At 37.5% G+C, this 21940-nt stretch overlaps 1 protein-coding gene across 1 annotated transcript in view; it reads left to right on the forward strand.

Moving 5' to 3' along the window:
- The first annotated feature begins 4212 nt into the window (after positions 1-4212).
- The window catches only part of GPR158 (G protein-coupled receptor 158), a 423375-nt gene continuing 405647 nt past the window's right edge, over positions 4213-21940 (forward strand). The window contains exon 1 of the mRNA XM_037510729.2: positions 4213-5470. Coding sequence (XP_037366626.1) covers positions 4566-5470 — 905 coding nt within the window. The 5' untranslated portion in view covers positions 4213-4565. The remainder of the gene's footprint in view (positions 5471-21940) is intronic.

The raw sequence follows: 21940 nt of genomic DNA on the forward strand, positions 1-21940 counted from the left end.
GAAGACTTAAAGAACTAAAGTGTAAAATTCTTAGAACATATCTGGTCATTGTAAGTGCTATATAAATGTTTAGTTAACTAATAATAATACTAGGCTTTATAGGTGTTATTCTCATCTCTCCCATCTCCCCTCAGGCTATCTTTCACCATTTATAGCAAAGCTTTGTGTTTACCAGGAGATCTTTTCTCCTAATGTCTTAGAGTTATTTTCCATGGCTCAAGGCAGTATTTCTCAGCATGTGCTTCATGGATCATTTGCATCAAAATCACCTGTGGTGCTTATTAAAATGCAGATTCTCAACTTCCACCTGGACCCACAGTGATGATCAGAATTCTCTAATGATACTTCTGTATACTGAAATTTCAAAACACTGCTTTGGAATAACAAAGAATGTGATCTTCATTTTTCAAATGGGTACAAGAGGCACAGGGATAGTGTATGCTTAGGGAAATCCAGAATCTTAGTAACACCAGGAATGAGAACTGGATTTTTTATTTTGTGTCATATTGACAGACTATGTTCTTTCTTTGTAGTTTTATTGGCTTAATTGGGAATTCAATTTGTGTCCTGTCATTTGATTTACGGAGATCTAGGATTGTTTAATTTAAAATTACATTTACCTTTATAAATCTAGAATTATCAAGAATAATGAGTTACTGGAAAATATAACTGAACCATTATCCATCACTCAGTTGTCATTGTTCCATTGTGGATGTCAAGTACGTCACAATTATGTTACAGATAAAGTAATAATTATGATACTTACTCTCTACAAGAGTAAAGCTGGGTCTAATTTAGTATCCTCTCACCCTATCATACTGTCCTAATCCTTATGATTTATAAGATTTAAAGTAGCACTTAAATTTTTAAAATAAATTTCCCTGTATTAGTCTCAGTACTTTTTGACCTCCTTTAATTTCTTTTATAAAGATAAGCTATCATCAAATCTTTTTTTATAACAGTGACAAATCAATCATATAACAACAACGAATAACTCATAGCTTCATTGCATATTGCTTTTTCATAGTGCAAATCTGACTGTTCTAAAGCAATTAGATTGACTTTTCAGGCTTTGATGAAAGAGCCCTTAGCGTTTTCAAACAGGCCCTACAGGTCATGTATGCACTATTTATTACAGTCAAGCTCATATAAAGGATCAATGTGCATTTAGACCACTTAGTTGTTAATTTTGAGGCCACAGAGGGATACTGATCTACACCTATAAGTTCTGTTCAAATTTCATACCAATTATGTGGTGGTGTTAGAGGGTTCTATACATGTCAGGATCACTGAATCAATTTATAAAATGATTTGTCTCAATTATTTGTGCTTTTTATATTACAGATGAACTTCAGCTTACTACAGTTACCTTCCATTCCTCTTTCCCGCTAAGAATGAAATATTTGTTGTATTAGTGCACTCATGTACTATTCCCTCTACCTAAAATAAATTTCTTTCCATCTTGTGTTTAGCTGGTTCACTGCTATCTACTATCTAGTTTACTGCTTCTCATTCTTTAGGTATCAGTTCAATAGTTACCTCCTTAAAGAAGTCTTCCTTTCTTTTATATCTTTACAAGAAGTTCCCTGAACCCTGTACCCTGCATCATTTATTCCTTTACAGTGTTTATTTCCTCAGGGCACTTATTGCAATGTATTATTTCATTTGTTTGTTTTTAATTATGTGTAAATAGTACAATATGTAATGCACATTATATGTATACAAATACACACATACATTTCACGGTAAGGTTCAGGCATCTTTTGAGCAAAAGATGTGACTTCTTTTGCCCCAGTTCCAAGCACAATGCCTGCTATGTAGTTTTATGTATGTTGGAGTGGAATTTTATGGTCTTCCTAGAAGGATATGAGTATATATTAAATCTTATTTCCTTATAAAAACATCTTCAACATTTATGGACATGAACACAGACATAGGATTGTCTGCCTACTCAGTTACTTGACTCCAGACCTATTAAAAGGCCATGTGTTCTAAGTGTAAAATACAGATTGACTTTGGAAGATTTTTGGATATATTGGGTTAAATATATTATTTAAATTAATTTCACTTTTTTTCTTTTTTAAAATGTGCTACCAGAACATTTAAGATTGTATATTGATCATACTTGTGCCTTACATTATATTTCTATTGGGCTGTGTTCTTATAGTCTTAACTAGTTCACCTCAAGTAGACTGAAGATGATCCATTGAAAGGATGCTAAAAATGCAAGTCTCTCATTGTTTGATCCTTCCTGTGGGTTATGCACTAGGGGAAGGAATGGCATCCTGGAGAGTAGCTTAGATGCCATTTCAGTGCTCCTTCAACATGGAATCATGAATCCCAGATACAGTTTGTGTCCTAAAAAACAGAAACTAGATGTCCTGCCACTGGTCACATATCTTGCTTAAAACAATGCTAGGACCAGAATCCAGGCCTTCCAATGATGCTGAATCACTGCACATGCACTATACTATACTATACTTCTGAGACCATGTACTGTAGTTTGGATAACCAGTTTCTATGTCTTATCCAAAAACCCTCTTTACTGGCATATGAGGCCAACTTCTTTTCTTAGGTAAGGAAATGTATTTTTAAATAATTAATCATCATGATCTTCTAGTTCCTTCATTAATTTAGCAAATATTTAGTGAGAATCTACTATGTGCTAGGCATTTTTATGTGTTCTAGATTTTTAAGATACTGTAGTGACCAATGCAGACAAACTTTTGCTTTTTGGAACTTAGATTTTGGTGCTTTGGCATTTTCTCAATAGGGAGCGTGAAATGAAATGGTAAAGTAAACCTAAGCAGTATTATCTTAGAATGCCATGAATGACACTTTTTTAAAGTTGTAATTTACATGAATTTGGGGTTTTCTATTTGCATCTTTCTGGAGAATTTGAAAATGGAGGTGCATTAAACACCACATATATCCAGTACTAACTAATATTTTCAGAATATCAGAAGATACTTTTATACTTCATAATAAGCTTGATATAAAACAATTCAAATGTTAAAGGATTTTCCAGTGATTTGGAAGGTGCCACACACTTATTCAGTTCTCCTTTCTTCTACTGGAATATCCTGACCTATAGTTAACCAGGTATCTTAGTTCTAATATCCATCAATTCTAGGAACTTCTCACTCAACCCAGATTCATTCATTCTCATTCTCTTGCAGTCCCTGTCTGCCCCTTGCACATGTTTGCTACCTTCCATATAAAGGTTCCCTTTACCCAAGCAGAGGTTCTTTAAAATGGCATTTCCCCCACTTAAAGACCAGCCAGTAGATGTCTCTATTACTCCCTCATAGCTAAGACCTCCAAAAGTAGGTTTTAATCATTTTTTTTAAACGGATGACAAGAAGGATGATTTGATAATTTGTCTAAAATGAGCAGATGCTGAAGAGGACACGTCTCCATCCTATGTCCCTCCCCTCCTGTTTAAGTAAAAAAAATGAAAACTCCATTCTAGCTCCTTTCCAAGCAAAAGAAAATGCTTGATTTAACTAAGCATCTAAGACGCCAACACCCTCCTCAGTACGTCCAAGTTTCCTTTGCTCTCAGTCATAAAAGCTGTTTCTCCCCCTCACTCCTACCCATCCTACTCCCATCCCCCAGGTTTCCGAGTCATCAGGGAACACGAGTGGGTGAAACGACTCTTCCCTTGCTGCATCCCGCGCCCGCCTCCTCCTGCGCCTCCTCCGTGTGCTGCCTCTGGTTCAGCACTGGACAGCTCCCGCCCCAGCCCAACGAATGGCAGGCGGTTGATTGACAGAGGAGCCGACCAAACACAGAACGAGACGACTCGAAGCCGCCCTATACCAGGGTTTGGTTGCGGCCAAGCTGTCTCTTTAAACCAGCTTTCCTTCTGATAGCACTGAGAGGCAGAAGTGTGGTTTGTGGTCAAACCTAAAAGCTCCAATTAACCAGCTGCCCGGTGCTCTCGACCCAGATAGGCAAATGCCTTGAAAGAAATCTTCGTTCTTTGGAACTTGCTATTGAGCTCGCTGTGGGTTCTGTATGCACGCGCGCTCGGAGCCTCGGGGTGAAGCGAGCAAGGAGGAGCCAGAACCTGGAGGCGGGAACGACCTGCCACTGTTGAGATGATGGAGCAGCGTCTTCAGCGGTTGGGGCGGCAGCAGCAGCCACAGCAGCAGCAGCAGCCACAGCAGCAGCAGCCACAGCAGCAGCAGCAGCTCTTGAACACACCTCAATGAAACCAGCGGTGGAAGCGGCTGAGCAGAAAGACGTAAGCAGGCTAACTATAGTTGCAGGGAACCAGAGGGGATGTAAGCTGTTGGGCTCAAGGCATCGAGGTGCGTAATCCAGAGACGACCCATTGTGAAGCGGGTGCAGCCAGCATTGCCACAGGTGATCTGATTTCCTGCGCCGGTAGTTTAGCCAGCGGGCCAATTTCGAGGAATTCTCATTTTAAAGTCCTTTTGGACTGAGTGCCATCTGGAGAAGGGGGAAGGCCCCTAGTAAAAGTCATTCTGTTGATAAATCGACGACCAAAATTTAAAAAGTGACTCCTCCCGATACCTCCTCTCCTCACTGCGAGGCGGATGGGAGCCATGGCTTATCAGTTACTCGTTGGCCTCCTGCTCGTTCATCTGGGATTAGGAGCTGTTGGCGCCAGCCGCGATCCTTTGGGAGGGCTGGATTCTCCTCGAGAGAAGACCCTAAAGGGGAAGCAGCACGCCCAGCAGTTGTCTCGAGCCTCTGCCTCGGACCCCTCAGCTCCCTGGAGCCGCTCCACAGACGGCACCATCTTGGCGCAGAAACTCGCCGAGGAGGTGCCCATGGACGTGGCCTCTTACCTGTACACTGGGGACTCCCACCAGCTGAAGCGAGCCAATTGCTCTGGCCGCTACGAGTTGGCGGGCTTGCCTGGGAAGTCGCCCGCTCTAGCCAGTTCCCACCCCTCTTTACACGGGGCGTTGGACACACTGACACACGCTACCAACTTCCTCAACATGATGCTGCAGAGCAATAAGTCGCGGGAGCAGAACTTGCAGGACGACCTGGAGTGGTACCAGGCACTGGTGCGGAGCCTCTTGGAGGGCGAGCCCAGCATTTCCCGGGCGGCCATCACCTTCAGCACCGAGTCTCTGTCCGCGCCGACCCCGCAAGTCTTCCTCCAGGCCACGCGTGAGGAGAGTCGCATTCTGCTCCAGGACCTATCCTCAAGCGCACACCATCTAGCCAACGCTACGCTGGAGACGGAGTGGTTCCACGGCCTCCGGCGCAAGTGGAGGACCCACTTACACCGCCGCGGCTCCCATCAGGGACCCCGGGGCCTGGGCCATAATAGCTGGCGGCGCAGAGACGGGCTTGGCGGGGATAAGAGTCACGTCAAGTGGTCTCCGCCTTATCTGGAGTGCGAGAACGGGAGTTACAAGCCTGGGTGGCTGGTCACTCTCTCGGCTGCTTTCTATGGGTTGCAGCCTAACCTGGTACCGGAATTCAGGTAGGGAGGGGGGAAAAGGCGAAAGCAAAGCCTTCCTTCCGGTTTAGCCGATGGGTGATCGTGCAGGGAAGGAACGCTGAGTTGTGACACTCAAGCCTCCTACCCTCACGGCGGAGACCCAGGCTGGGAGAAACCTCACCCAGCGCGCGTGCTTAGGGGCCAGGCGCGCCACGCGTCAGTGAGTTCCAGACTCTCAGCGAAAGCCTTTCCGTGGGATCAGTTCTCTGTAAGGGACTGGAGAACAGCTTGGTTGAGCTCTGATACTCGATGCTTCTTTCCTACCCTTTGGGAGAACAGGGAGAGGAGTTCCCTTTCTTGGGGTGGTGGGAAGAAAACCTTGAGAACTCCAGGTGTGCCCCCAGGCGCAGAGTGGCAAGCAACGCCTGAGGCAGGAGAAAAGGGAGCAGGAGGAATGAGTGTTCATTATTTCTGCCTCTTCGGTGTAGCCTCTGCTTGCTTCCTAGGTGTGTAGTTTGCGCACCAGTCTGTTGTTAATCAGTTACCAGAGTGTATAATTAAAACAGTGCAATCCCCTGGGCAGTTTTGTCCCTTAGGCAGTGAGTCAGTCTCAGCAGCATAGCTGTCTCCAGGATCCAAACTTTGCAATTTGGCCACTGCCCTCCTTCTGCTGGTCTCGTTGCTCCCCCTAATCCATCTCCTTCCTTGGTCCTCTCTCTCTCTCCTGTTCCACGTTAGGCAATACCTAATGTGGGCTTGCCAGGCTTCACACTTGATAAAATAAACCTGGTTTAAACTATCTTGGGGAGGGGGCATTAGTTCTGGCAGAATTCATTCAGGGAGCCTGGAGAAAACTTAAGAGCAGTTTTGTATTTCCTGTCTCAAGGTTTTGTATTTGTAGGAAGGTCAGAAGTTTCAAATTCGCAGTGGAACCTTTTGCCCTAGGAAGTGCCTGATCTTTCAGGTGAGGAACTTCTAGAAGTAACCCTTAAAAGTGGATGTGAGAAGGAAACGAAAGAGTAGGAACTTCAAAGAGAGACTGGGAGGGGACCACATACTGATTGGGATCGCCCCCCAATTCCCATGATGGGAAGCTCTAAAAAGAAGGCGTTGGGAGCTTGAGATGGCTTTTGTATCTTTTTTGGAAGCTGGACTAATGTGGCAAGTGTGTGCTTTGTGTATGTGTCTATGTCTTCATGCTGTTTGGCATAACAAGAGCCAGATGCTGACTGGTGAAAGAGATCAGAACTGAATTCTGGGTTGACAAATGGGGCAGTCAGAAAGCTTGTTTGTCTTGGTACTGTCATTTATTGCTGAATACCTCAAGCAAGTTTCTTAACCTCCCTGGGCCTCAGCTACTTATCTATCAAGTGAGTGAGTTGAACTAGATGGTCTCTAGGGAGCTATCCAGTTATAAAATTCTGTAGCTTTTAATGCTGGCAATACTTCAAAAGGCATCAATGAAAAACAATCTCTTTCCTCTGATTCTGTATGACCGTATTAAATGTGTGTGTATGTATGTGTGTTTTTCTATCTCCTTTAAAGATATTGTCTTAAAATAGAGTAACCCCAACTTTCAGGATAATCTCATTTCCTGCTGATTTCTGCAGGATCCTGTTAATAAAAGCTGAACCCAGCTTTGAGTCTTGGCTCTATTGTTTGTTCAGAAGAGGAAAGATCAGCAGATGCCATTCATTGCCAGCAAATTGTTTGTGGCCTTAGACAAGGCCTTTCAGGGAGTTCCAGATCTCAGGATCCATTGATTTGTTGATTGATTGATCAATCTGACATTTATGTTATATCAGGTTCTGAGTTGCCTGCTTTCCATGCATAATTTTAATTAATCCTCACAATAATGCTCTGAGTTAGTTTGATTAGTTCCCCTATTTTACAGAAATATAACACAGAGGAGTTAAAGCACAGAGGAGTTAAGCTTCTTCCCCGAGATCACACAACATCAGTAGAGCCAGTATACAAGCCTATTTCTTATCTTTTACCATATGTTAAACTCTCTTTTATGAAGTTGTCTTAAGAGTACAGTATATAATGTAACTGTTGCATAAAATGTATTTTCATGGCTCGGAAATGGGACTGGGGATGAAAACCATTTACTTTCAGAATTATTTGTTACTGTTCAGAGAGCACAGGTCATTTAAAGGAACGCTGTACATTCTACCAGTAAAGATGAAATATGAGGACTTGTGGGGTCTGAGGATATGAGGACTCACACACTATTTTTTGGATCACAGAAAATAGTTTATTTCTTCTGACTGACTATCTTTAAATGCTTTTCACAACCATTTAGCTAAGATACTAAGATAGGCCATTTAGTATCTAGTTTTCTACAGAAGCTGACTTATCCTGGCAGCATGCTGGAAGAGCAAAGTAAGTACTCTCCTGAAAATGTTTTTGTTCCATGTCCTGTGCCCCTCAAATGCTGTTTTAGGGATTTGCACAGATATTAATTATAGGAATTGAAAAAATCTTAAGGGGATCAGATGTTTCCTCCTGTTGTTTCATAAACTGGACAAGTGAAGTGACTTGTCAAAAAATCACATATGAAGTTTATAGCTACAACAGAAATAGGATCTAGGACTTCTGCTTCTAGTTTCACATTATGCTTGATTATATATACACCTGGTATATATTTCTGAGGCTCCCTGGACCTCTGCACACAACTTAGGTTGAGGACATACTTTTTTTCCCTATCATCTTTTAGGACAAAAAGTTAACCAATAGAATATACCTGTTCATTTTTTTAAAAAAAGACTGTATTCAACACATTTGAGATAATATTCAAATGGGTCTTTTCTAGGTCTTCCTACTCATAAAAGCAAAGGTTTTGTTTGTTGTTAATGCTTTATTATCTAAAATCCTATACCATAGACAAATAACAGTGTACATGTACTTTAACATGGTAAGCCTCAAATGAATTTTTGGAAAACCATGACTTGGCTTCTATTCATGATTTAAAATATATTCATTTACCAAAAGTCTTATTTGTAATAAGAAGAAAATCTGGGGGGTTGGGGTCAAAATAAGGGGGTTGCAATTGTGTGGGGAATATAAAAATAAAATTAAAAAAAAAAGAAAAATCCATTGATGACAGCTTCCCTACAGAAGTGAAAAGGAAGAAAAATGTTATAGCGAAAAATTTCATTTACATACAGAACAATACACTTCCATTATTTGATTTTTATCATGGTCCTGTATTATTCATAGAACATGAGTTAAATATATACTAATGGAAATGAGAACTCTATTTCAAAATAGGAAAAAGCATGATCTGAGTTTCCAGATCTTGAAAAATTCTCTGATATTTGCTTAATGTCATGAAGTTAGCTGTTTCACAGAGTCCTTAAAGCAAGGATTTTGATATACTTGTGTAATTCCCCTCAAGATAATTAATGTTTAGGCATTCTGAAGCTTCTTACTTGCTCTTAAAAGCAACCTGTTTTCAATTTGCTTCTGCAGTTGACTTTCAAATTGCAAAAATGGCTATTTATTGTGGTGCAGCAGTGGCATAGCATTAACTTGCTATTTTCTAGAATATGCAACTGGAAATAGATACATACAGGGTTCCCAAGACTGCTAAGCAAATTACAAGAGGATATGTCTACCCTCTGTTAGAGAGAACTGGTACCCTCACTAGCCTGATTTTAGAGCCCCAAAATGCAGGATAAGTCAAATTTTACTTTCATCTTCAGAAATGCAAGAGTTTGTGTTTTCCCGTTCAGGGTTTTAAGGCTACTGTTTTCTAACATGCACTGTTTTGTGATTATATTGTTATATTGGGATGCCAAGAACTATGTTGTTGATGTTATTTTGAACTTGCCTGGTAGAGAAGCATTAAGGCCCAACTTGTTTTCTTTCTTCAGTTATGGATTGATATTCACAGGGTTATTGAAGCAGAATTACTCAAGTAGTACATTGGAATTTTGATAATTTTTGGTAGCTTGGTGACCACTATTTGCAAACAGGCAATTCACTGGTACTGGGGCTATGCTTGAGAGATTTTGCAGTCAGTGGTATTATTAAACTCTTGTTCAGCAAAGCTATGGTATATGCATTGGTGGGGTTTGTTTTGCGGGTCTTTTAGCCTTATTTGCTTTTCAGCTTTGAGTGCAAAAACATTTCTATGTATGATTTCTACTTTGGTTGGGCATTTATTCACCCAACAAGTCTTTCTTGGAAAAAATGACCTACAAAAATATTTACGTGGGCAGGTTATTCTATGAAATACTTTTTTCAGTTTAGGAAAGGATTAATCCTCTTGGCTAAAAGTCAAGTCTCCCCTCCCCCATCCTTCTACAATGCCAAACTTAGTATAGGAATCATGACTGACTTTCTTACTGAATGAAAATTTAACAACTCAACTCAATCACAGGATATATCTAGCTTCATTAATTTTATTATAGATAGAATTTATAGGAAACAGATTAATTTGACTGTGATCTGACTCCAAGGTCATTTCCCCCCAAAATTCAGTTACCTGCCTTTTTGTCAAAGATGTCATTTTCTTTCTGTCTTTGAGTAGCTGATACTTCAAATTGAGATCCAGTTAACTTTTATTCACTATAATATCTGTTAAAAATTTCCTCTATTTAGAAACTATAAATAGAACAAGAGAGTATAAGTTTTCAAAATTTCCTGTCTAGTTAGCAAAGTATTTAGTGTACCTATAACCTAAAAAGAAACTTAGAATTATATATGATTTTAGTTTATTTTTTTAACCTTGTTTTCTTACCATTTATGTTTTTTGTCCAATGTGTATGCTTTGTTACATTATCAAGGAAAGACTTCTCTAGCACATGACATATGGTTTTCATCTGAGAAAGAAAAGGTATTATAGTATGGAATAATGTGTTTAATCAATTTTAAGATGTATTTTTTCTACATTTTGATGCTCTTAAATAGAGATGTGTCTTATGATTGAGAGTATGTCATTTTTAATTGACATGCATTTTCTTTTAGTGGTACACAATATAATAGTGCATCTTATGATTAGTGACATCTTATAATTGATGAATTATGACATTAGGAAGTGGGAAAATAATTTCCAGGTTCTTTCCAACAATAAACTTGTATAGTCACCTAAATTTATCAAGATGTAGTAAAATAAGCATATATGGAGACATAAAATCTAGAAATTATCGCTACATATAAGATTTATATTTGTCTTATAACAATTTTATTAAAAAAGACAAGTTATACTAAAACATGTAATGACACTTTCTTGTAAATATATGTGAAAAACCCAAAATACTGGGTCAGAAGTGGCAGAAACTTTTCTTTTCAGAATAGCTAAGTTAGGGATTTTTAAAATCTTTCCCACACCATCTGGCAAGCACTTCCCTCACTCTGTGGGAAAATGCCTAGGACAGTAAGAATAAAAGACCACTATGGAATACATCTTTCTATCATTTCTAAAATGCTTAGAAGTTTCAAGGTGGAAATAAAAACTTCGTATGGTATAGCCATGTATTTAATTAATGAGATCTAAATAGAATTGTGGTGTGACTGTTTCTTTTTTCTTTCTCTTCTCCAAGTTAGTGGCTTGAAATGGATCAAAATGTGATTTCTCCCTTATTTGATGTCTCAGATCACTGTGGAGAGTAGGGTTTCTCAACTTTGGCATTATTGCCATTTGGAATATGATAATCCTTTATTGTGGGGCTGTCTTGTTCATTGTTAAGATGTTGAGTAGCTCCCCTAGCCTCAGTAGCAGTCTCCTGTCTAGTGCAACAGTAAAATGTCTGCAAACATTGTCAAATATCCCCTTGCAGGGTAAAAATGCCTCTGGTTGAAAGTCAGTGGTATTGGAGGAATATATATAAATATGCAATTCTGGTGCTATCCTTATTTCAAGGATTCTGTGTGTGCAGCTAAATGCTCTACCCCTGCGCAATACCCCTTCAAGGATTCTGTATCTGTATGTGTGCATGAGTTTGTTAGACCATGTTTCTAGTTATTTGTCTGTTGGTTGACTTGGGACATACATAGGTCATTGCATGTAGAGACTCTGACATGAGTGAGACCAGAAAAAATTATTCGATCAATGGAACACTAATTAACTTTTGTAGGTGGTCATGGCTCAGAAAGAATATCCGAGCATGTTGCTAAGGATCTACTATTAAGTATGACTTTATTACTTAAAGGGTCAAATATTTCACATTTGCAATTTCCCATTAAAGTATACATTTTGAAAAGAAAATGTGCGTTTGTGTGTGTGTGTGTGTGTGTGTGTATCGGTGTGTCCATGACTCTCAGGAGGAACAGAGAGAGGAGAAAGGGAAAGTGGGAAGGAGAGAGGGAAGAGGTCAGGGGAGATGAACTAATGAAAAAGCAATTAGTTAGCTATGATGCTGTAGAACATGATTTAACTTTTTCCTGAGGCTCTGTTTACCATTGAGCACTTTTATAGTTCCCATGAAAGTAAATTATTGTTCCTTAGTAGGAAGTGAGGAATCAAGTTCCTGAAGATTTAATCACATGAAGATAGGCCATGCTTGCATTTCAGAACTTTGTTTCAGGACTTTGTATCAGCCTAATGCAGAGCTTATCCCATTAAAATAATATGAATACAATATATATTTTTAAGTGCTCTGTCACTTTATATTGATTCAACTATAATTTGTACAGAATTTAAACTTATTATAAATGAGATTTCCTAGAAGAAATAATTATGCAGCCATTAAAGGTTTTAATAAACGATGTTTAAAGATGAGTTTTTAATTACTATGTCTAGAATCCTGTTAAACCAGAAGAGTGCTTAAAAAATACCAATGACGGCATAATGGACAAGAATGTAAGTTGCATTAGCACAAGCTGATGCAGATTGCTACTTTCTGTGCTAGCCATAAACATGGAACATACATGAGTTGCAGTGACAAGAGAACTAGAAGCATTCTGTTGTATATTGTGTTAATTATAGAGAAATGAGAGGCAATGTTGTGAATGTTAGGAAATGAATTCAAAGCTCATGAAAGACAAATGTGATTCTTCTGGATAAGGCAAATGTTTGAAAAAGCTGTTTCAGGTATTGACTTAATAAATAAATAATACAGTCCTCTGAAAGTTATTTAGCAGTATATCTATCTTTCCACTTTTATGAAAAAGAGACAAATAATAACAGTTGGCATTCTTTAAAGAAGCAGTGTTTAAGTATATCCTGGGAAAGCTCTTTTTAGATGAATTAGAATTTTAAAGTAAACATCATTTTAGAGATCATGTGATCCAATTTATTTCTGCTTTTGTATATGAGGAAATTGAAGTGGTGACCATCATTTGTACTAGTGATGGCCATGGTCAACTTACAGTTTAATAAGAGGCACAAATAAAAAAATCCTGTGTCATCAAGTAAAGGTTAACTTATGTTCATTATTTACTGACCCCACACCTGGCTGGGCATAGGAGCATCTGAGCACCCTGATAATCAGTTGCCAGACCATCGCCAGACACTATGGGGATAATCTAAGAAAGGTTCAGAAATCTCTATTAAAAAAAAGTCGTCATTCAGAAGCAGCTGGTCCTTAAACACAAAGTTGGGGAAAAATAAACAGTATCTGATAATATTGAAACACATATAATTCATTTTATAAGATCTTAAGGATAAAAATTGTAAATGCTTAGCAACTTTAGCTTTAGTCATCCAAAAAAATCTGTCGACAGGCTATTCTGGATATCTGAAGAACTGCAACACTGTGAATGATGCTCTCAGTAGGGGTGGAATGATGAGCTGGTTCTTTATGAAGGCAGGGAGAGCACAGGTACTGAAGCTTGGGATGGTCGGCCACTGAGCTGCGTGCTGTTACTCCTTTTATTGGGGGGTTTTCTTTGTTTTCTCACCTTTAAAATAGAGATGATCATGAAAGCAGTTTTCCCTTGTTATTATTATTTGTCCCTTCATGGAAACATCCTATTTCCCTAGCCAGTTCTATAGCCCTTCACATAAAGGGCCATATTTTATAACATTTCACATTAGTGACTCTTTAACATGCTATGTATATTTTAAGGGAAACAGTACAGAATAGTTTCTGTGGAGAAGGAGTTTTGGGAATTCAAATCTAGATTTAAATTCATGAGCTTCCACTTCTGCTTACTGCATATCACTGGACAAGTTATTTAATAATATCTATGGCTCAATTTCCTCATCTGCAAAGGTTGTCAATCTATCTATCATTGCTGTAAAAAGTAAACAATCTTAAATAATTCTTAATAATTCTTAAATGCCATAAAGACATAAACAGGACAAAATGGTTAATAGCTGAGAGGTGATAATAAATATGGAGGGAAAGGAAAGAGCTCAATTGAAGAGATTACTCTGAGTTAAGACTCCACAGTTCTTAAGACTCCATAGGTCTTACTCCATAGGTTAAGACTCCATAGGTCTCACTCTGGGAAGACTCCATAGGTGAAACGGAGGTAATTCTGTTCCAATAGGGGCCAGCAAGAACAAAGACATTGAGACAGAATGAGCTTCAAAGGCTCTAAAAACAGCAAGTCAGTGTTGCTGTTATATAGTGAGAAGTGGGTAAAGAGAGATCGTGAGAGTAAGGTATGCAGAAGGGGCCCAATAGATAGTTAAAATGTTAAATACTAAATATAGAAACATGTTAAATGATTTAAAAAATTCTACCTCTGCAGTGATATGTACATCATGGATGTATTTTTATTTTTTTCCTTTGGATGGTTTTACAGTGGTGTTCTTGTTTTAGTTTGGCTGCAGATTTCTTGTTCCTCCTTTCAGTCTTGGCTTTAGGGTTCATTGTCTCTCTTAATTCTGGGAGCTTGGGTTTTCCAGCTTTTATGATGAGATTTCAGTTAAAAAATCAGCTATTTCTAATTGCTCCACTCTGTCATGTAATGAATAAATTGGGATACTTGAGAGGCTAGGGAGAGGTAGAGATGGAAACATCCAGATTTTTTTTTTTTTTTTCAAAAACCAGCTGGGTGCTTTCCTTGCTCTTTGGCTGAAACCTGTGAAGTGAAACTCTTTTTCCAGACACGGATGCAGGAGAATAACAGCTGGCAAGCTCATAGGCAAAGCACATTCCTTCCCCAGCATTCCTGGGAAGTCATTCCTGAGGTTCTTGATCTTCCTCAAGTAAGCAGCCCGCAGGTCTTGTCCTTTGCCATTTCCTGGGGAGTACTTTGTTACCTTTTACAGTGAGGTCTAAGATGGCAAAGTTGAGTGCCACCTGAAAAATTGCCAGTAAGAGGTACAAGACACAGATGTGAGATTGGGAGAAGCAGAAGAGAGACTACAAGGAACACTTGGGCATGGATCTGGAGGAGGCAGATCTTGCATGAAAGGGAGTGTAGGCAGAAATGTATAGCCAATGGAGAGTATTAATAATGGAAATTGAGATTACAGGTTTTAGGAGATAAAATCACTATTAAGACAAATGGGTAATTTGGTTTCTTTATATTTCATTTTTCCCCTTCTCTACTCTCTCCATTATTTAACTATTTTTAATTTTTCTAACAACTACCATAATTTTTGCATCTATAAATTTTAAGTCATATCTTCTTCACTTTTCTTTCTTCATCTTCCTATTCCTGTGGCATATGTCATTGTTTTCAGAAAATTAAAGATGGTAACACTTTAGTTGGCTCTGAGAATTGAAACTAGAATAATTGAATCTATACAATTTTCAGAATATTTCACAAGCTCCAATGAAATATCTTTTTAAAAAAGTTTTAGATTAATTGCCAAAAACCACACTACCCTTAATACCTTTGTTTGTGCATTTGTGCATCTAGATATTTCACATATTTTCTCCACTTGCCAACTGCCTTTGTTTTGCTTGTTAAAGATATAAAAAGGAATCATGTTTTACTTATCTCTAAGATCATCAAATTTCTTAACTAATTCTTATTGATTGAAGAAAGTGGACATTTTTTGTTGAAGACATTCTTCTTAGAGTTCATTTTGTACAGATTGCTTTAGATTTTCTGTAGAACTTTCATGGAAATCTCAGATTATTGAAATTTTGGATTCAATTGTGTTTTGGACACAGATCTATTTCTAGAATACTTTTTTTTTTAAATTTTAACCCCGTGGAGCACAGTTTGAAATACCTTTTCAGAAAGGAGCTGTAGAATGAAATATGTTTAACTTTTTCCATGTCTGAAAACAACTTTGTGTTCATGAATGGTTGTTAGAAGATAGAATTCTAGGTTCAAAGTCATATTTTCTTTGGAACCTTAAGCACATTCTTATATTTTTTCAGTATTCATTGTTGCTGGTGAAAAATTTGATGTTAACCTGATTTATTATACTTTTGTAGATAGTCTTTTCTCCTAGTAGAAACTTTTAAAGTTATTTTGTTATTTCCTTGGAGTTCTGAATATATGATTGTCTTTTAATTAATTTCATTATTTAATTGGCCCTTTTAGACTTTTCCACTAAGAAAATTTCTTTTATGGTTAACTTGAAGTTATTTTCCCTATCCATTTTGGAATTCCTACAGTAAGATATTTAACTTTCTGGACTAATCTCTAGATTCCTTAATTTTCTTCTCATTTTCCATTTAATTTTCTTTTTACATTACCTTCTAGGAAATTTTCTTAATTTTTTTATTCCTTTTTAAAAATTAGTTTTCATTTGGCAATGTCTTTTAATTTCCTTGAACTCTTTCTTGCTTAGGATTCTTTTGTCTGAAATAATTTTGTGTTCCTTTCCTTAAATTTCTTTGAGAATACTGATGAAAATCCCTTAAAGTCTTTTATGTTCTCTGAATTTGTTTGTTCTAGGTTCAATTATTTTGCTTGTTCATACTGGGTCTTCTTTATGCTACCAGTTCTCCACTGTGATCCTTGGGCATAGATTTTGTGATTGAAAGGTTAGGTTTCTTTATATAGGGAGGTGGCATGAATTCTTGTGACAGATATGTAGTCCTGATTCCTGAGTTGCTCTCTCTCCATTGACTGCTAGGGTTCATTCACCCTCGGAAACTTAAGAAGGAAGTTGGCAGTCTCTGGTCCATCTGAGACATTTACTCTGGGAAAACTAATAACAATTTAGGAATTTTAGCTCTTTCCAGGCATTTCTTTCAGTTCCTTACAGAATAGTTCTTGGTTATTAGCTTGGAAATAAATACTGTCATTATATGCACAGGGGGAGATGTGCCAACTAATGTAACTGTTTAGAAGGAAGTCCTTCAATCCAGTCCCTGGGTGTCTCATTTTCCACTTTCACTCTGGATATCTACTGACTTTGAACTTCAAATCTTTCTGGAAACTACTGGAAGAACAGTTTCTATCTTTGCTCCAGTCTTTTCCTGAGCATGTCCCAGGCTTGTCAACTATTACTCTGGCTTATCAACAGTATGATTCTAGAGAATTGTGTGGAATCTCTGGTCATCTGGTTTCTCATTCCCCCTTATATGTATCCACTGCCATTAAATACATACAAGATGTGGATGTGGATGTATGAGGCAGAAAAATATATGCTCAGTTGATCAACTTGAATGAAAACTTGAGCTTAGGTCTTCTGACCAGGCTTTTACTCTTATACATAAGACATAAATATCATATTCAGCTATTTTATGTATTAACTAAATTTCCTTTTTTTTTTAAATTTTTATTTATTTATTTTTTATTGTTTTATTCCCCATACAATTGCAGCCCCCCCCATTCTGACCCCAATCCCTCCCCTCCCACCCCCCCCCCTAAAAGTGTCTCTGGTTCATAGTTTTTTGTTGATTTTGATTTTCACTTTCTTATAGTTATTCATTTTCCTGGTCCCTTATTTAAGTTTTCTAGATTCCTGCTATGAGTGAGACCATCCGGTATTTTTCTTTTTCTTTTTGGCTTATTTCGCTGAGCATGATCCCTTCCAGCGCCATCCATGTTGCTGCAAATTGCATGTGTTTATCTTTTTTGAATGCTGAGTAATATTCCATGGTATATATGTGCCACATCTTCTTGATCCAGTCTTCTATTTTTGGGCATTTGGGTTGTTTCCAAAGCTTAGCTATTGTAAACAGTGCTGCTATAAACATAGGGGTGCAGGTGTTCTTTGGAATTGATGTTTCTGTGTCCTTTGGGTAAATACCTAGGAGTGGAATTGCTGGATCATATGGAAGCTCTATGTTTAGTAGATCCAGAAATCTCCACACAGCTTTCCACAGTGGTTGGACCAGTTTGCACTCCCACCAACAGTGCAGAAGAGTTCCTTTTTCTCCACACCCTCGCCAACATTTGTTGTTGCTAGTTTTTTTAATATGTGCCATTCTCACTGGTGTAAGATGGTATCTCATGGTAGTTTTGATTTGCATTTCCCTGATGACAAGTGATGTTGAACATTTTTTCATATGCCTGTTGGCCATTTGCATTTCCTCTTCAGAGAAGTTTCTTTTTAGCTCTTCTGCCCATTTTTGGACTGGATTATTTTCTTTGTTGTTGTTGAGTCTCATCAGCTCTTTGCAGATTTTTGTGATCAGTCCTTTATCATTAGTGTTGGGTGCAAAAATGTTCTCCCAGTTGGTGGGGTTTCTCTTTGTTTTTGTTATTTGCTAGCTATTTCACTTCTTTGTGTCCAAAGTTTCATAACTATTATTTAGGGGGAATAATATTGACCATAAATAGTTGTAATATGAATTAGGGAAAATAATATCCAAAACAAAGTTTCAGTAAGGATATTTTAAGCATATTAGCATAATATCTGACACATATTGAGCACCCAATAAATAATTATTTAAAACACAGGGTTCAAATCCTACATTTAGTTTGCATTCTTGGCATCTAACCAAAGTTCCTTATTTTAAATTCCAGTGGAATCTTTTTTATTTATTTCATGGATTTATTTACTATTGTTATTTCTGTATTATAAGTATTCATTAATACAGTCTATATATCTTTTCCTGAAAATTACTATGAACAGCTGATTTATTTTTAATTGTATAAAATATTAGGATCTAGAAAAGTAATTTAGAATAAAAAACAACTATGCAGGCTCTCAGCTGGGTATTTTGACCTAAAGAGCTGTAAGAATTAGAGTCAACATAATGAGAAATTTAGTAATTTAAGAAGTGATTAAAAAGATATATTTCCACATAAAAACTATAATCAAAACCTAAAATAAATGTCACATTTAATTAAATCACCAGGAGCTCAAGGAATGAAATCATTATTATACATTTTAAGATATTATGGTGTTCACATTAGACATTTGTTTTCTTTGACAGAATATATTTGTCTTATTATTTCTTCTGGGGTAATTTAAAAAGTATGATTTTGAATACATTATAGAACTTGTTTGAACCTCATTTCCTGATGTATAAATTGAGAAAAGTACTTCCTCTTTTAAGAATTATTATTAGAAAAAAATGAGTCAATATATATGATTTCTTTGTACTGGCTTCCCCTAACAACATACTGTCCCACTGCATTCAGAAATGCTCATATGCAAAGAGGTGATATAAGGAATGCTGTGGGTATTGTCTTTGATAAAATAAATTGTCTTCTTGTTATACAAAATTGAAATAAAATGTAGCTCAAAATTATCCCAGTGAAGGCAAACCACAAAGTGAGAAATAAGCCAGCAACTTCTGCAAAAGCAAAGGACTCAGAAAATATTTTTCATGAGGCCAATCATCTATTATCTCAGTCTAAACCCTAGCAATTTTAAGAGATGTGCTACACCCAACTTTGATAAGTATCACCTTCAGAAGCCCCCAAATACTGATTGTGGATGGAGAATAGATATACCTTCTCAGTGATCTTACTTCATTTTATATTTCTCTTTTTGTCAAATTTGAGTTATTTTTTTTCCTGCAAAATGCGCAGATCTTCTCAAAGAAGGTGTGACCTGATTGCCAAAAAACCTTCCAAGGACAAGAAGCCAGACAGATGGAAGACATTTGTCACTATGCAAAGTTTTGGCAAACTAGTCTGCTGCAAAGTAGTGTGGGGGAGGAGAACATTTTCTTGTTTTAAGACCGACTGTTGTCAAATTCTTCTAGATGTTCTAGAGGGGATCAGACTGTGTTCTTGGTTTTCTCCTTGTAGTAACAGACTTGAGCAAAACTACAGAGATGCTGGGTGTTTTTGTGAGCAATGTTTGCCAGTGATGAAAGGCTGAGAGTGGGAAAGTTACCCAAAGACATAAGTTTCTGAATGGTGAATTTAGAATCTTCCAGAATTAGACGTTAACAGAAAAGAAATTGCTGTTCTTCTCCTTAAAAAAAAAAACAAAAACAAAAAACCTCTTCCTTGGTTCCACCCTATATACAACTAACCTGTGTAGTGTATTCTTTTTCTCATGTTATTTGTGTGCAAAGAACTTTAATTAGTCGCTATGTGTCTCATTTTTCTTATTTTTTTATTCACACAACTCTGTTTTAAAAAATGTCTTTATGTTGCTACATTCACAACCAGCCCATTTCTCTATTGCTACATAGTATTCTACTGCTGCATAGTGTAGAGAATCTGACCAGTCACAGACCTGGGCGCCCAGACTGTCCTCAATTCCTTGCCAGTGCAATAACATGATGGTAAACTTAAATGCTTCTATCAACTTGAGTGGGAATTTCTTTGAAAGATAAATCTAAGAGCAGGTTTTCTAGGTCATAGGGAAAGGTAAATTTAATTTTACAAAAGACCAAAAGATGGTAGGATTGCTTTCTAGACAGACTACATCAGTCAACATACTCAATGGCAGGGTATAAAGGCTCCTTTACTCTCACATTCCTGCCAACACTTGGCATTATACAGCTTTCTAATTTTTTGCCAGTTTAATAAGTGTAAAGTGATATCTCACTATTGTTTTAATTTGTATTTCTTTGATTGTGATACTAATTAACATGGGTTACTTTTCATGTGCTTTCAGGCATTTTGGGTGTATTTTTCTGTAAACTGCTTATTTATATTATTTTCCCATTTCCTGTTATGATTTATACATTTTTGTTCAGCTGCAGGAGATCCTGGCATGTTCTAGACATTAATTCCTTGACAATTTTAGACATTGCAGTATCACCCAAACTGACATTTTTAAGTTAACATTATCCAAATGTTTTCTCTTGAACAGAATTTTGAAATATTTCTGATATTATTTAATCAAAATTTTGCCTTATGCTTTATGCTTTTGGGTTTCATTTAAGAAGTCTTTCAATACCACATGACAAAAATATTCTAACTTAAAAGTTTTATCTTTCACAGTTTATTCTGTAACAGCTGGAACCCACCTTTCTACACTTATGAAGTAGGGATGTATTTGTTGTTTTATCCATTTAGTAATTGAGGTTGCCAATACTATCATTTTTTATCACATAGGTAAGTGTCTTTTATGCATATGTATGTCTCTGAGTCTCTAGTCTGTTCCATTGCTTCTGATGTATGTTTTCCTGTCAGTACTGTAGTGTTTTATTGCCATGATTGGTTACTATGTGTTACTATTGATTTGGACAAGGCCTACTTATTTTCCTTTCTCACAGTTGACTGTGAGTCTACTTTTAAGTGAACTATCAAGCGTCTTAAAAATCCATATAGAGGGCCTCCCCAGTGGCGCAGCGGTTGAACGCTGGGTTGCAAAGCTGCCCGCAGCCTCTGCGGCGCCAGTTCGATCCCCGGCTGCTCCCCGGCCACCTGAGGAGGGTCCCACATGGCGCACAGACCTCTCCTGCCGCCCGCTGCTCCCCTCAGCAGTGTACTTCGGTCCTTCTGCCTGGTCTGCTCCCCGCTCTGGCTCTGGTGAATTCTCTCACCCTCCCGCGCTTCTGACTGTACCCAGTGCATGTATAAACAAACTAACAAACAAACAAATAAATAAATAAAACATGCCTCTATAAAAAAAAATCCATATAGAATTTTTATTTGTTCTACACTTGATGAGAATTGATGTTTCAAGTAATTCCCTTTCAGAGCATGGGCTGATTCTTCATTTATTCACATGATATATTTTGTCCTTCATTAGTTTTATAATTTCTCCATAGAGGTTTAGTGTATTTTTGACTAATCTAACTACTAGAAAATTTGTAGGTTCTGTTGCTATTTTAAAATGGCTTCTTTTATGTGGTATATATACACAATGAAATACTACTCTGCTATTAAAAAGAAATGAAGTCTTGGCATTTATGAGTGTCCTCTTGAGAAGAAGTGTCAACCTTACTAGTACTTTTCCCTTCTAGCACTTTTAATTCTGTAATCATAGTTCCAGGGTTTGTTTTGGTTTAGTTTTGTCTGTTCCTTTGTTCTGTATCTTTATATTCCACATAGGAATGAAATCATCCGGTATTTGTCTTTCTTTTTCTGACTTATTTAACTTAGATAGTCCCCTTCAGTTCTATCCATGTTGTCACAAATGCCAAGATTTCATCTCTTTTTAATAGTGGAGTAGTATGTTATTTTGTATTATCTTAAAGACAGGGTTTAGCTACCTGAAATAAGTTCAGATTCAGCATAAGTCATGGTGTGTATGGTTCCTCAAGGAATAGGTAAGTGATTTGTAAATCAGACTTGGAGTTAAGGAAGGCTTTAGAAAGGAGTCAGGTGAGGTTATAACTGATA

This window comes from Talpa occidentalis, unplaced genomic scaffold, assembly GCF_014898055.3.
Source record: "Talpa occidentalis isolate TD23 unplaced genomic scaffold, MPIMG_talOcc4v2.1 talOcc4.14, whole genome shotgun sequence".
Lineage (NCBI taxonomy): Eukaryota > Metazoa > Chordata > Mammalia > Eulipotyphla > Talpidae > Talpa > Talpa occidentalis.